This window comes from Pleurodeles waltl, chromosome 7, assembly GCF_031143425.1.
Source record: "Pleurodeles waltl isolate 20211129_DDA chromosome 7, aPleWal1.hap1.20221129, whole genome shotgun sequence".
Classification (NCBI taxonomy): domain Eukaryota; kingdom Metazoa; phylum Chordata; class Amphibia; order Caudata; family Salamandridae; genus Pleurodeles; species Pleurodeles waltl.
In genome coordinates, this window is record NC_090446.1 from 639196580 (window position 1) to 639213574 (window position 16995).

Sequence of the window (16995 nt, forward strand, 5' to 3'; positions counted from 1 at the left end):
ATTGGCTTCAATAACCCGTCAGAGCTAGGAAGTGCTATATAAATACCATTTACAGGTACAAATTATTTCTTGATTGAAGACATTGATTTGCGGGTTCTTTCTTATGTTAGTGTGTGTATATATGTCATTATGATTCCCATGTATGCCTCGTGGGATGCCTTCATCACAAATTAGAGCAGACCTTTCCTCCAGGGTCCACACTTCTGTCTCCCTCTAGTATCACTTAACGTAAACATGGAGTGACCTGGTGCTTGCTAAGTATGTTACGTCCACTAAAACGATGACCCCGTGCTTTAAGAGCTCCCAAGTAGCTTTGAAATGAGCAAGAAACATGCAGTAAAACCAGGAGAATTGAGAAGAGGGCTTAACAGCCCGACCTTGACAGAAGCTCTTCAGCGAATGTAGCATAAATGTAAAGATATGGCTATCAATATACTTCAAAAGAGAGATAAGCAGTCGCTTCATGCTGCCATCGATTTGAGTTGATAGACAACTGCAACAGTGGTGAATGCAATGCCGAAGATCACTCAACTTGTTATGTGGACATGCTGTGAGTAAACCCAGCACTCCTAGAACTCTATGTGTGACATACTCTTGACTTACTCCTGAATTTCCAGGAGTAAGTCGCAGCTAGTTTTGCGAATAGGGCCCCTGGTTTCCCAGCCGAAGATTAGGTCGCTAGAACACATCTCCACCTGGGTGCATGATGCATTTTTTAATCTTTGACATGCCAGGCCAAAGCAGTACAATAAATACCTGGGAGTAGGGCGAGAGTATTCCAAGGGACTGCACCCGGAGGCGGAGGCATGATGTGGGGAGGCAGGGAGGAAGAAAAGAAACAGCCTTGGTTAACAGTAACAGTTCACATTTCACTGTGTTACACTCCGTTTAGGTAAACGATTGTCATTAAAGCTCTCTGCTCTTGGTAAAACCCTACAGGTTTAGCAATAGCCTATACATCTGCCAGAGACCTGCTCTGTAGCGGACCCTGAAACCTGCCGTCTCTTAACACCCGCACGGGTGATTAATCCTGGGGGAATCCGCATTGGTTCTTCTCCAGGCAAAGAACAGGAAGAGGAAGTGAGATCACAAGAACTACCCTTTCAGTAATGTGCTGAGTAGGTGGGCGACGCCTACTCAGTTTTGGAAAATATTAAATGGTTCCCGGTGGTTGTATGTCAGAATATCAGGCCTAGAAATATCGTCCTTAAAAACATATCGTAGACTAAATATCGAGAACCAAAATATCATGATGGTAAGAATATATAGGTAAGTATAAAGGTACTATTTTGATATCCACATATACATACCGTGAAGATATACATATCTTCACGATTCGCAGGTCTGCATTTAAGTTTCATATAACTATATTTACATATAGTCGATATTTTATTCTTTATATTTTGTAAGACAATACTTCGTGCTCTCTTCCCAGCTGTATGTAAACAATTCGAGAACAGGAATATTGGCCTGCAAAAATAGTGTAGCCTAAATATTGAGAACCAAATTATTGTGGCGGTAAGATTATACAGGTAAATATAGATCTACTCTTCTTGACCCCACATCTATATGCTTACATTCAAGAAATTCTAGTAGTCAATACTTTTCAATTATATTTTTCTAGAATGGTATTTTCTGCATGATATTCCAGTAGTATCCCATACCCACTTACGGGTAACTGGCTAGGTGAAGAATGATTTCTCGGTGTGCGTGGAGTGCTGTGTAACTGCATAATAGGTCATTTGTTGGATTTCTGGAGAACAAATGCATCTTTGCTGTGAATAAAGGCCTCCATGGTGGCCCTAGGCAAATGCGCTGTTTCTGCCACATGTACGCTGAACAGGTGAGTAACTGATTTTCTGGTGTGCGGAATTAGTTGAGAATTAATATTTTCTTGAAAAATAAAGTCCTGCTAATGAACCTGAATAACGGGAATTTCTAAATGATACATATCTTGCGGTCAACTGATTTTACTCATTCCCTCTGTGCAGGAAGTCTTCATTTGTGAGTTTGTCAAGCGCAGGATTTTAGTGCACACGTATTGTCAGGCTCCTGGTTACAATAGGCCATGCTTCTACTAAAGGGTTCTAAGTTAAGCTTCTTAGGACACTCCCTCCTTAGAGGCTCCCAGCCTGTTTCATCCCAATTAAAGCACTGATCGCAGACAGTTAGCAACAGCACCACAACGAGGACTGAACACAAAGGGCATGCATGCCCACTGCTCTGACCCCCACCTCACCTAACCAATGTAGCGCTGATATGAGGCTCTTGGCCAAGCTCAGACTGAGCCCATTCCATTCCATTGGCAATGCTGCTGGCACCATGGCTCTCGGCTGGCACAGACAGAGATGAGGATGCCAGGAGCTCATTCATCTAACATGGTCTAAAAAGAAGGGACCCTTTATCCGTATCCCTTGGATACAGACCCTCATTTAATGTATGTGGACCCCTAAGGCACCTGGGCACGACAACCAATCTTCACACTTCAGATACAGAATGAAAAGGATTACTATAAAATGACCAAATAAAGCATTTCACATTCCATTGCCAAGGATGTCCTGAGAAGCATTTAAAGGATGTCTCACGCATTACTTGTGCTGTCCTCACAGTATGTCTCTCAGACAGGTTGCCTAGTACAGAAGGAGTGTCTGCACACCGATGCTCCTCTGCATACAAATGATGTCTTAAACATTGATAGCATCACACAATAGGTATATCGCCCATTGCTTGACGGCGAAGAGATGATAAAATGAACCTGCCCGGCATTTTGTGACTCAGCTTTCATTTCTTCCGAGCTAAAATGTGTATTCTCTGTGGCCACCAGAAGGGAGCGCTGTATCTCAAATGGGACATTTAACAAACATTGGAGGGATCCTTTTGGACTTTTGAATCATTTGATCAATTGGCATCGAATCTGGTTTGCTCAAGACTTGAAGGTTGAACGCTGTTACCTCTCAAGTTTGTTGAAAATGGTGTGTGTGTGTGTGTGTGTGTGTGAGAGAGAGAGAGAGAGAGAGAGAGAGAGAGAGAGAGAGAGAGAGAGAGAGAGAGAGAGAGAGAGAGAGGCACCTCTGTGTCAAAACGTGTTCTGCTTTTCACTGTGGATTCAACTTTTCACGGATACCTCCAAGTGCTGTCCTTTTTAACATGGAAAGGAGAGGGTGACAGTTTGTGAGGTTGTGGCATAGCGTCTTTGACAGCACCACCAACTGTTAGGCGCATCACAGCAACGCCATCCTGCCATACTCTGTCATATATATATATATATATGTATATCTCTCTCTCTGTATATATATATATATACATATATATATATCTATATCTATATATATACGTTTATATATATATATATATATATATATATATATATATATATATATTTATATAGATATATTCAAAACATTTTTATTAACAAAGAAAGTGAGTGAAGAACTTGGAGTAGAACGATGGATATTTATTCTTCCACTACAGTCTACCATGGCACAGCCGACATGTAAGAACACTGATGAAGGCTAAACGCCCTTAAACATGCTCTGAGTGCGACAGTTCCTTTTCTATGATGAACTGGCTTGGATATTCGGTGTCGATGATGATCTAAAAAGACAAATGCTGAGGGCGGTATGTCATAATATTGCAGTCAAAATATTACCATGCAAACAAATACATTCACAGTGTTGACTGCCACTAAATCGAGAGGGTACGTATATATATATATTGAGAAGTATATATTTACTATTCTAAAGCCCACATCTACTCACGAATATTATGATGCGCCTACTTCAACAATGGCTACAAACAGATTTTAGTTTTGGTGATATATGCACTTATAGTTTTTGCTCAGCTGATACCTCAGGTGTAGTAGTTGCAATAACAACCGTTATTTAACAAGACCCAGAGCACATGGTGTTAAATCTATGTAATAAGAAAAAAAACATTGATTTTATGATTGTGAGCCCAGTTTTTTCCTTACTGATAGAGCGAAAAATTGTGGGTTTATTCTTCCGGAGGGCATGTCATACATGTATAAATAAACACACACACAAAACACACTCGACTAGACACACAAAACAGACAGAACCACACACACGTGTGTTTTGCTATTTAACAACCTCTTTAACTGACATTAATAGGGCTCCTGTGGTGTTAGAAGGAGACCTGATCATTTTGAATATTACAGAATGACATTTAGCATGTATGAATGTTTCATAACATTGCTGGGGAAACATATGCTTGTGTGGCTTTTCTTGCAACACACGTAACTCTGCTTTGTCTGTCTCGACTAAGAAGGAAAACTTTGAATGGGACTAAGGGACTTCCTAGGTCTGTGGTCTTAAGAGAGGTGGTTACACAAAGAACTTATCACATTTGCATGTACAGAGGCGTTCTCTCACAGTGCGGCATATGCATTTACTGTACGAGCACCATGCACCCATCATATGACTAGTATATCCCTCTGCCATGCCAGGGGCATAGCTTCAGGGGGGTGTTTGTGGTGGTACACCAACCCATATAAATGTATTTTCTGATAAATAGTCGGGTACACGTGCTTTCAGTCGTATTGTGAGGTATTCGTCAGATTTCACCAGGTAGTTTTACGTACACACAGACAGAAAAAGCATACACTGTCCCCCGCTCTGTTTTGAAAGACTTTAAAATTGTTGGCTATTTTACAAAATATTGTGATTTCTCATTCTTACTACACCTACCAATCCACATTTGTCTCCCTTTCCACTTTTCCTTAAGCCTTGTATGTTGTATAATCTATTTTTTCATTATATGCCAGCATGATTGCTTCGAAATCTGAAGGTCATCGCCCCCCCCCCCACCCCCACCGCCCCAACCCCAGCAATCTTACTGACCAAGCCACGCTCCTGGCCATTCCAGCATCATGACTTAAAGAACCCAAAACATAGATGATGCCAGCACAGTTCCTTGGCAGAAAACTTCTCCCACAAAGCCCATTCACATAAGCCCGCCCACAAACTGCCCATGTGCAGAGGCTGCCATGCACACTCTCATGCACAGGGCGCTATACAGCACAGGCCCGCCCAGATAGCCGAAAGGACGCCTACCTCCCCATAGCCGTATCTGTCCAGCATCTCATCCGAGGTGTACCTGTGGTAGGACTCGTAAGACATAAGGTCCGGCCGCTGGACATCATAGATGGCCTTGACCTTGGGCAGAGCGGCCAGGTCCTTGTAATTAAGGATCTGATTATCAACCTTGGCCTGGAGAGAGAGACAGGGGAATGGAAGGGTAGGTGGAGGAGGAGAGACAGGCAGGAAGGAAGGGTTAAATGGTCAGGGAGAGAGAAAAGAGAGAGACAGAAGGAGTGCGGGTGGGAAAGAAGGGACGGGTCAATCGAGAAAGAGAGGGAGATGCAAAGAAGAGAGGAAGGAGGGAGCGAGAAAGGAGAGTAGAACAGAGAGGGATGAAAGAAGGAAGGGTGGATGGGAAACACGGAGTGGAACGTGGAGTGTTGTAGAGGGGGAGCGAGGAAAAAGCAAACAATTAAGAAAAGACAAATTTAGAATGGAAGTTACAGTAGGAATTATAAAGAAAAGATAATTGTGGCTATGTCAATCAGTGCTCCAGAGTCAGAAAGCTTAAGGGGGCCCTGCCTGTATCCCTGCTCCGCAGCAGTGCCTTTCCTCTCTGCCTACATCTTCAGCAGCACCTGATCCCACAGCTTGCACCTAGTGATGCACTTCCCCTGACTGCTTCCTTCCTGAGCAGCTCCCGCCTCTGTGCCGATGTCCTGAGCAGCATCTGCTCTCCATGTGTGCATCCTGAGCCCTGTCTGCTTACATCCTTTTCACGCGTCTCCTCTGTGTACATCCTCGGCACATGCCCAGTGGCATAACGAAACTTGAGCCCCCTCCCCACGCTTCGGACCGGGTCAGGAGCTCTCAGGCCAGGGGCTTGCTGCCCGTGCACACAGTGCCGGTGGGGGCCCCCTGGAGATCGCACCTCCCGTACTCCACCCACACAGCAGGGGCTGCGGGGGCTATTGTTATGCCACTGCACATGATTTCTCTGCTTACACCCCGAGCAGCACCTACCCTCTCTGCTTACGTCCTGGGTGCACCTACCTTATCTACTTACGTCCTGAGCAGCACCTAATTTATCTGCTCAAATTGTGAGCAGCACCGGCCCTCTCCGGTTACACCCTGAGCAGCACCTACCTTATCTACTTACGTCCTGAGCAGCAACTACCTTATCTGCTCAAATTGTGAGCTGCACCGGCCCTGCCTGCTTACATAATGAGCAACACCTGTCTTCTCTGTGTACATCCTCAGCATCTGCCCTCTCTGGTTACATCCTCAGCATCACCTGCCCTCTCTGGTTACATCCTGAGCAGCACCTACTTTTTCTGCTTACATCGTGAGCAGCACCTGCCCTCTTCCTGTACATCCTCACCAGCTGCCTTCTCTGCGTACATCCTGAGCAGTACCGACCCTATCTGATTAAACAGTGAGCACCATCTGCACTGCCTGCTTACGTCCTGAGCAGCACTTGTCATCTCTGTTAACATCCTGAGCAGCACTTGCCCCCTCTGCTCACATCCTGAGCAGTGCCTGATTCTCTGTAAACATCCTGGGCGGTACCCACCCGCAATACTTGCTCCCTGTGACGCAGCTGCCCTCTCTGCTTACACAATGAGCAGCACATGCCCTCTCTCTGCTTACACAATGAGCAGCAGATGCCCTCTCTCTGCTTACACAATGAGCAGCAGATGCCCTCTCTCTGCTTACACAATGAGCAGCACATGCCCTCTCTCTGCTTACACAATGAGCAGCACATGCCCTCTCTCTGCTTACACAATGAGCAGCACATGCCCTCTCTCTGCTTACACAATCAGCAGCAGATGCCCTCTCTCTGCTTACACAATGAGCAGCACATGCCCTCTCTGCCTACATCCCTGACGTCACCCTCCTTGACTGCTTATAAATCAAGCAGCTCGTCCGTGGACATAGTTACATAGTGCCCAAATAAAAACACGGTCAGAGTTTACCGTTCCTCCAATTGGCAGAAATGTTCTGTTGGGGATCCATAGGTAAGCATGTATTAAGATACCTTTTCTGTATATTCGTAGCCAATCGTCATTGCTTTGAACGAAGGAGGAGATTCAGTACCCACCCTTCCTGTGCTCGGGCCTTCTAAACAGAACACTTCCCTGGCAGCCCCTGTTCATGCTCTAACACGATTTTAGTACCAGGCAATCTATTCTGTTCAACAGAGCTAAATCTCACTGCCAGTGCAACCACCTTAATGCCCACCTACAGGAGACCATGCATTGTGCACCGCAGCATTTGTATGACACCTCAAACCCATGAAGAGGCCTAAAATGAAGGGCTGCTTTGCAGAAGGCTAACATAATAACCCTCGTGTATATCTCCGTTTATATATGCCACCCTCTATGTCTTCATGCATCTCTTCGTTGGGTCCGGTGAGCGCATCTTTAAATGTTTCTTAACACATGCATCGCTTCAGCAATAGCACAGGTTTCTTTACTCACACAGATGACCCGGTTAGGAGATCCGATGCTGGATCCAGGAGGCGAGATGGACGTTTCCGACATTCTTCTGTGCTGTGTGGACACAGAGAAGCAAAACAAGTTAATAGGAAAGCGGAAGGGGCGGGGACAGCGCTTCACCGCTCTTGAATCAGTAGCAACATTTCAGAACATGAAATATGAGCTTGGAAAAGTTCGGTAACAAAGACATTAGGATGTTTGAGGGACATCTCACCTTCTTTTCCCATCACTCCTAGGGTGTGAAGCTGTGCTACCTGCTTCTGTCACAGAGCTCTTAACCCTCGAGAGTCACGGGGGAAAACACAAACTACTAGGCTGATGGGCCGGCCTACGTGCACCGTTTGTGTGGGTTTAGTGTGCTGGTGCCCCACAACGTTAACATAGGTGGGTCCTAGAAACACTGCCCACAACTTTCCAATATAGTGAGCATACCAGTGCGCCGAAACCAACGGCAGACCCTCAGTCACACCATCAGGGTCCAAGCGGACCCTCTTCTCTCAGCCAGAATGTACCTGTGAAGCAGGGCCCACCATGTTGCGGAAATGGGCCATGAGCTGAGGAATGATGAACAACACAAGGCTTAGAGACAAGTGAGGCAGCCAGAGAAAGAAGCCAGTGGAAGGTGAACATTAAAATAAGAGGATTCTAAGTCTGTGTTTCAGTGTGCATCTCAGGATGTATGATTATTGTGTCTGCCTGGTAGAATGCTGACAATAGCATAACTGGGCTCATTAATGGCATATTTTTGTCATGTGTGGCATAGTGCAACTAGTTAAAATCTGGCACTGGCAGAAAGATAGTAATTGTTGACACGTGGGGATTCGTGGTATGATGAGGGCCCACCCATGCTACTAATACCCCTCGTCATAAGGGTGTTGTTGGTAAAAATACCACTCCTGGTATAATAGTGGTAATTATTGGCTTACTGTTGGCATCTATGGTATGATGGTCCCTAATGTCCACCATAGACATAACGACAGCCGTAGAATAATGGCAGCAAATATCGGCAAATTGTTGTCATCAAGGCATGCTAATGATGTGATGATGCCAATATTTCCTGGTGTAACTGGTGGCCTCCAGTGCATGGTGGTGAACACGTCTGTTGTTATACTGGCTCTGGCATAGTGGCTGTTTATCTTGGAACATTGTGGGCACCTTTGGCATGATGATACCAATACCTGGTAAAGTGACAGCCCTGACTCATTGGTGGTTATTCCTGATATACTGGAGGCATTCGTGACAACGTCAGACCTTGGTAAAATGCAGATTTAAGCACAACCCTGGTGGTTCTTGACACCCGTGGCTCGAGTTAATGATAGATTGACCTGCTAGGCAGAATCTATCCTTGTGTAGCAATAGTGATAACCTGATGAAAATGAAACAGTGATGTCGGGCAATCAAACATGCATTTACTAAAAGGAAACAGCAGCATTTTAAGGCATAAATGGCGTTTTAGTCATTAAAACTATTGACCTTTGTTTGTGAACCTGAATTTATTTTCCCAAAATGTCCAAAAGGAATCTTATATTTTGTAAAATGTGTGCCTTTTTATTAATCAAGAAACTGATGATTTGGGACAAAATTATTTTATGTCCAAATACCTAAGAAAAGCTGATATTTGAATGAAAATTACCACTGTTGTTGAAGATACCAGTTTGTAAAACTGGTGTGAGAAATCTTCAGTCCGAACCAGTAAAATACCCTGTACCTGAGTAATACACCTCTTGAATGGGTCTGTACAATTTGCCTATCTCTGTTCTGTACTGCCCATCATGAAGAGATTTGCGTAGTTTATATTTTTCTATCCTGCCCCTTCGAAGGAGCATCTCAGTATTAACTTGTACCTGAGAATCGTTTTGGAAGCAAAGGGCTGGAAAAGGTTTTGGAAGTGAAATGTCCATATGCAAATGGATTCTATAAAAAAAACAATAATAGGCCACGTGAAAAATTAAGGGCAGATTATCATGTATGACCTATGGCTCTTTAGTTACTTTTTAAAGAAAATGGCCTGAAATTGCACCATTTCGCTTGTATTTTCTCAAAACATTTTAGTGTAGGCGGACATGCAAAATTCTCAGGCTAAGGCTGAATGGCCAAGCTTATTTGGCACCATAAAGCTTTTGGAATATTCAATGACTATATTTTCACAAACTATGGCTTTTAAACACATTTATTTGAAACTTGTGCTGTAAATCCTCCTATTAGACCTATTTCAAAAAATTGAGGGTAAAAAAAACATCTGCCCTGTTCAGTCGTGTATTATACCTCACCATTTTCAAAGATTAATGGGCTTCACTACCATCAAAGCGAAGAGGATTTTCCTACACCCAATGTGGCCTAAAGGAGGGCGAGGACATTTACAATCCATCTAAATCATAACTGACAAAACATGTGCTTGCATAATTCCTTACAAAATATAAGGTAAACTATACTCTAATTCCCCTCAGCCGGACAGAAATGTCATGAATGTGCATTAAAAATAAATCTGTCTTAAAACAAAACACAGCAGTAGAGACATATGTGGAAAGAGGAAGAAATACTAATAAAAAAATCTACAACTTCAGACAGTACATAACCTCTTAAAATGCCGTCCTGGGAGCGTTTTAAGAAAGGAAGTAACTATTCAAGTCATAACATTCGGCTCTGAGTTGAGAATATTTTTCTTTTATTGTGTACATGTGTATGTGTGTATGCACATGTGCATCACTGAAGGCTTAAAGCGTGTGTTCGGCTAAGCTTATGGACCATCAAGCCAAAACCAGCTTAGATAACAGGTGACATCTGCTTACGACCTACACTTGAACGTCAAATGCCAAGCATGAAAGACAAAGCATTAGCGTTTGATGTGAAACAGGAGAGAGAAATAGATACCTATCTAGTTGGTGGATAGCGCAATGTGAAGCCAGAAAACCCTGGATCAGTCTTGTCTGCCCCGTCTGATCAAACTGTGTGAATCTTGTCAGTTCTGTGTTTGACTATGCCTACTTTTCCTTTATTATCACATATAGAGAGCACCTTATAATTTGTGAGGATGTGACCTTCACAAAAGTCTCAATTGTGTTTGATATAATAGACCATAATATTGCTCTATGAATAGATTCTAAGCCACATACAGCATGCACATGACAACCCATTGACTTCTTAGTTCAATAATGGCAGTGTCATCAGGGATAAGGGGGGCATGAATGTTTGTAAGTTTCAAAATTATCATCCTTAATAAATTCCTCAATGCAGTGGTATAATCTCATGTACTAAGGTGAAATCTTTCCGTATTTTAAAGTAATATACTTTTTAAATTTTGCAGAGATATTTGTACATTAGGTTTGTTGCATGATTTACATGCCAAACATTTCCAGTGCTTAGCTTGTGAATTTTACAAGAAAGTCAAACCCCTGACTATTTTCTCCTTGTTAATTGATTGGATTTTTTTTGGGGGGGGGTTCTTTGTGCGTGTGATTTGTTCTCATGACTGCCTGTAGACTCTCCTTCTTCTGTCTCTGCCAGGGCCTCTGTCAGAAGATAAAGGTTGGGAGAGAAGAATTTGCTGATCAGACTTTCTGCAGAATCCCATGCTTTACTCGGGCCAAAATGGTGCACTTACTCTACTCATTCTTTTCCTATCTGACATTGGTCAACCCTTTGTTCTTGAGACTAGTATCCTGGGACACTGGAAGCTCATAACATATTGGATGGGTAACTGTGCTGACATTTGTTTACAGGGTTTCCTTTGCTGTGGGAACGGGTGACAGATCCAGTCACTTCTGTATTGGATGACTTCAAGTGGAGACAGGGTTGGGGAAGAAAACATGGATTTTACAATCAGAGACCAGAAGTCCTCATCTCTAAATTATTATCAATATTATTATATGGTTTTGTAAAGTGCCAAGCTAGCCTGTCCAGGTTTCCCATTGCTGAGTATTTATGGTATATGACCTGGATCTTAACAAAACACCTTCAGAATAGCTATGTCTTTGAGAGCTTTCTGAGAACCTGAAAAATAAGAGCAGCAGGATCTCATAGAAATGGGCAGAACACTCCATAGCTTGAGACCCAGGTAGGAGAAAGACCAGCCACCTTGACTAGTTCTCCTCACCCTGGGAACTGTGGAAAGATTAATGTTGCATGATCGAAGAAGACAATTGGGAAGGTAAGGTGCCACCAGTGATTTCAGATAGAGTGGGCCCGATAACCCTATGCATTTAGCACAGAGCTTTAAAATGGATTCACCTTCCAACTGGAAGCCAATGAAGATCTCGAAGGAGAGTGGAGGTAGAAACATATTTAGTAAGGTGTAATAGTAGACTAGTGGACACATTCTAAACTACCTCGGGTCACCTAACTGAGGCCTCAGAGGATCTCAAATAAAGAATGTTACCATAATCCAACCTGGAAATAATCAATGCCTGTATTACTGTTCTTTAGGCAGAAATTGGTAGACACCAGAGGATTTTTCTTAACCAACATAAAAAACCCAAGGCAAGTGGGGGCGACTTTAGTGACTTGATGGTTCATTGAGAGGTTCTCATCAAGCCAGAAGCCTAGGTTGTTGATTACGGAGACTGGAGTCGAAAAAGTAATAAGAACATTAGGCCAAATGTGTAGTACCCCAGAGATGAGGTTCATTGACCATCAACAGAACTTCAGTCTTATTCCTATTCAATTTGAGGGAGTTGGGGTTACATCCAAGCAACCACTTTCATAAGGCAGATGTTTAAAGCATCAGAACTGTGATTTTTCTTAGATGATAGGGAGACAATGATGTCAGTGTCATATGCATAGGAAGAAAGCATAAGGCTGGAGCTTTCCACTATATCTGCCGGTGGCCGTACATATATATTGAATAGGTTCGGGCTGAAAGTCGAACCTTGAGATATGCAAGATGAAAGGGGAAGAGGGCTAGAGCTGGGAGTTTTGGTGAAGACCTGAAAAGAACAGTCTTGTAGAAATTCAGTTAGCTAAGTCAGGGCCATGTCCTCCAATCTTTGGAGAAGTATCTTATAATTTACCATGTCAAATGCAGCACTGAGGTCAAGTAAGATCAAGACTGCAGTTCCACCCTTGTCGTGTTGGAGCCTAAGCTGTTCAGTGACTCCAAGTAGAGCAGCGGACTCTATACTATGTCTGGCCTTAAAACCCAATTGAGAGGGGTGAAGAAGACTATTCAATTGAATGAATGCTGAGATGTTCTGATTCACATGTTTTCAAGAATTTTGGTAAGAATTGGTAAAAGCTAAATTGGCCTATAATTAGACCAGATAACAAGGCCGAGATTTGGCTTTTTCAGCGAAAGAATTACAATTGCATGTTTCCACACATTAGGAACTTGGCTTTCTGCAAGTGAGGAATTCTAAAGTTGGATCTTTGTTTCCAGAAGTTAAGGACATAGTTTACTAAGATAGGAAGGTGGAAGAGTTCTAAAGGTGTGTCTGATTTGATGTAGAAGTAGAGTTGTGAACGTCAGGGTGTCAACAGCCAAAAAAGTGCTCAAAGAACAGCATGGAGCAGAACTAGAGGTGATCACTTCTGTTTGTGGCTGTGAGCAAACGGTTGCAGTGAAAGTAGTGTCTTTCCCTGTTTCTGACTGAGAGCAGCGAGTGAAAGAAAGAGACACTAGAGAGGCCTAAATGTTGACCATTTCCTTGCAAAAAGGGCCGCCAATATGGTGCTCTGTTACTGAGAAAGTAATGTGGAGAGACAAATGATAGAAGGATCTGATTTAACCACTTGAAATAGTGTTTTGGGACAATATTGTGCCATAGTGATTTTCTTATAGTTGTAGGGGGCTCTAGTAAAGCGGCAATGATTATGATTTTTTTAAGGCCAGCCTTTACTTCTGTTTGTCATATTCTTAATCAATTTTATGCAGACTCTTTCAAGGCACCTACAGTTCTTTTTACTTTCACATAAAACGTGATTAAACCACAGGGCTGGAAGAATGGATCTGCCATTAGTGGTGCATTTGATGGGAAGTATGTAATAAAGAAAAAAATGGATCCAGTTATCAATAGTGGAGGAATCAAGCAGCACTATATTACTCAATGCATGTGTATTGCCTGCGGAGTAGAGTTAAGCGTGGAAATATTAAGTTTCAACCAATTCCTTGAGTAGGAGACTCAGCCGTGAAACTGTGCTACAGAAGTAGAGGAGATTAAAATAGAGAAGGGTATGGCCAAATGGTCCGCCCATATTAAAGGAATTAGGCAGTCTACCCGTAGGCCCTTCAGGGTGGAAAACAGAGGATCAAGCAGATTTCCAGCTTCATGGGTATGTGCATTATTTATAAGATGAACAGATCCTCCCCCAAGGGTGAGGCCATTTTGCCGGTAGGCTCTGGTTCCCAATAACAACAACTGCCTGCAGATATAGGAGGGCGATAAAGCAATAACCCAGACAGTGTAAAGTTGTTGGTTAATCACTGAGAGAAAAAGAACGAGTCCCAATCAGGCACAGATTTTGCATTTTACACTGTTACTGAGCTTTAAAAACAATTGCAATCCCACCACCTTTCCTACCTAGACAATCCAATGTAATTATGCAATAATCTGTAGGTAACATAGCAATGATGTCTGGAGTAGAGACATCATTGTGCCAGGTTTCAGCTAGGAGCAAGGCATCTGGCGCATTGTTCATTAGGAAACTGAATATGTCTGACTGATGCTTGGCTACAGAGCAGCAGTTGATGTTAAAGAACGAATAGGGAGTGATTTTAGCATCTAACAGGGCAAAAGCTTTAGGTGCCATAGAGTGATGGGTGTCTGGGAGAGGGGTGGGGATCTTATTATTGGTTTTTAGAGTTGGGCACTGAGTCGATGCCCACTGTAAAAAGACGGCCCAAGCAAAATGGCTGCTATGCTTGTCCCAACTAAACAATGTGGGTGGCATCACCAGAAGAATTAGAAACCAGATCATAAAAAATAATAGATAAATAGAATGTCCTCGAGCAGAACTGGAACTTGTGGCTTGGCTTTGTGGTTTCTCTGACCTTTCCTTTAAAAGTGATTTAACTTAAGAGGGAAATTAACTTCAGAATCGATTCTAGGATAAAGGTTAGCCATTTTTCAATTTCTTTCCTTCTTTTTCCTACAATATGCGGACTTTAAGGGTGGACAACTTTCAGTACCTTCATGTCTAAAAGAGGGGTGTATTAGAAAATTAGTTAAATGATTGCCCACTAGAACTTCAGACTTTAGAAATGAAGAAAGACAATCTTGAGACCAATTCACTTGGGAAGCGCACACTTATCAGACCCACTGTTCTGGTTTGGCCTTCTCGATACCCTCAACTAGGTGCAGCCGGTGCACAATAAGACAGTATGTCCAAGTACAAAAAAATTGCTATCCGTAGTGAAGGTACAAACTCCTACAGTTTTGCACTTGTACGGGAAAGTGCACACTAGTGAAGAATGACTGAACGATTTGGAATGACTGAAAGAATGAGAGAATTTTTGTAGCACACAGCTACTCCCAGGAGTGTTCCAGCGCTAGAAGCTCAAAGTAAGGAAGACTAAGCAAATGAGCTACTTTGCTGAAAAAAAGACACGTTTTTAGGGCTTCATGGAAAGACCCAGAGAGAGCCAGAGCAGAGTGAGTGGGGAAGCTGACCACATTCTCCACTAGCCACAGCTTAATTATGTCTTGGCTAAAGATAACTTTATCTGCAATTTGCTGCTTGGACTCTCCTTTCTTAAAATGTGTTTTCAATCTCTTTTTATTTATTTAAATTTACTACTTCAAGATGGGCGTCCATCACCTTTAAATAGTAAATTTAAACAAGCATTTTCAATGCAATGGGTCTTGCATTTGCTCGAGTTAGAGCTATTAGCATTGCAAATTCCTAACTGGACTTTTCTTGCCACATAAATTGGAAATGAAAAGCAAAACAGTTGACATAAACGAGCTGATTTAAAGTGCCATGGCCGCCATGAGCGCGAAAGAGAAACACAAAAGGAAAAAATAAGTTTGCTCGCAGTCAAACGTATAGGCGATCATGCAATTATACATGTAACAGGGTCAACGGCCAAGGTGGCAACAAAACTGCCCCAAGGGGGGACAAGCATAAAGCATTTACCAATGATAACAAATGATTTTTAAAAGGCAAGCCCATGAACGAGTGATAGTGATGGGCGTGCGGTGAGCGTGGTTAAAAGCCCACAGAGAGATTACAACAGGCCAGAGCGCTAGCGCACTCAAACTATAAAATGATGGCAGCCACATCATAATGCATGCCCAAACACACGTCAAGACTCTTGCTGATGTAATCAAGTATTGCCAAAATATTTAGAATGGCCATTTAAAGCTGAGACATATTGACATTGCCAATACTGGTTGACAAAAGGGGTCTGGGATCCCTGCCTGTGAAAGGATGACTTGAGGTTCCTGAGACACTGAGAAATCATCCAGTTTATATACCTAAAAGGCACGCTTGGGAATAACTCAGTGAGATACCTCATATATGCTGAACAATCCATACGCCTCCCAAAAGCCTGCTCAGCTTTCAACAGCATCTGTAGTCCTCACAGGTGCAGGGGCCAAGGGGTACCATTTTTTACATGGTGCCAAAATGACATGTAAATGAGACAATGCTCCTTTGCGTTTGAACAAGCACACATTTTGTGCTAGGGCTGTTCACTGTGAAGAAGAGGCCACACAAGCAACTGTGGAAAGCCACTGTGGAAACTGTGTCTCCTTGTGTATTATCTGTTGATCCAGGAACATAAAAAGCAGGTACGAACACCAGTTGCACATCGGGGGACTATGGTGATCATTTGAAGTTTAGCATAGCAGGACTAGCACCACCATATATCGAGGCATCTGCTGTGTCGCACTGCAGTAAAAATGAACAATAGCCCCTTGTGCAGTGAGAAAGCTACCTACACAGGGGGTCATTATTTTTTTGTTTTGAAGAAAAAAGCTCCAGTTACGACAGTTTGTTTGCTGAAAACATAAACATGTGGCAGGGAAGGCACAGAAAACAAGTCACACGTTCAGCAGAGATCAGTGCCTTCTATAGATCTCCCGCACTACCATCTCTGCTCAGGCACACCGTTGGAAGCCAGGTGAGTATCTCTAAATTCAAGAGGTGGGCAATCTGGGAGAGAGTAGAGACCATAGCCTTCGCAGACCTGATAGGCTGATGAACTTCCTGACATTAGATAAATTACTTTGTACATATTATGCAGCCTTTGAAGGGTAAAGACTCCCACCACACGCTAGTCATGGTTCATCTTTTCTATTAAGATTCAGTGGAAGAACTGGGCTCCGTACTGTGGTGATTCAGCTGACTCCAACTTCAGAAACCTTTCACCTGATGTCCTGCCCACAACTGGGCCATCAGTTCTTAATGATGGTCACACTGGCCTATTTAGAATGGGGAGGACGTCACTCAGTGCCAGATGGTGGTCTCTGAAAGTAGTGGAGCATGATACTTCCCAGGTGTTCACCTAATTTTTTTATTTTAAT

General features: G+C 43.0%; 1 protein-coding gene across 1 annotated transcript in view; it reads right to left on the reverse strand.

Moving 5' to 3' along the window:
* Positions 1–16995, reverse strand: part of ABLIM3 (actin binding LIM protein family member 3) — a 422843-nt gene that overhangs the window by 66294 nt on the left and 339554 nt on the right. Inside the window, exons 9-11 of the mRNA XM_069244632.1 lie at positions 7520–7591; positions 5073–5228; positions 757–786 (exon numbers count right to left, since the gene is read on the reverse strand). Coding sequence (XP_069100733.1) covers positions 757–786; positions 5073–5228; positions 7520–7591 — 258 coding nt within the window. The remainder of the gene's footprint in view (positions 1–756; positions 787–5072; positions 5229–7519; positions 7592–16995) is intronic.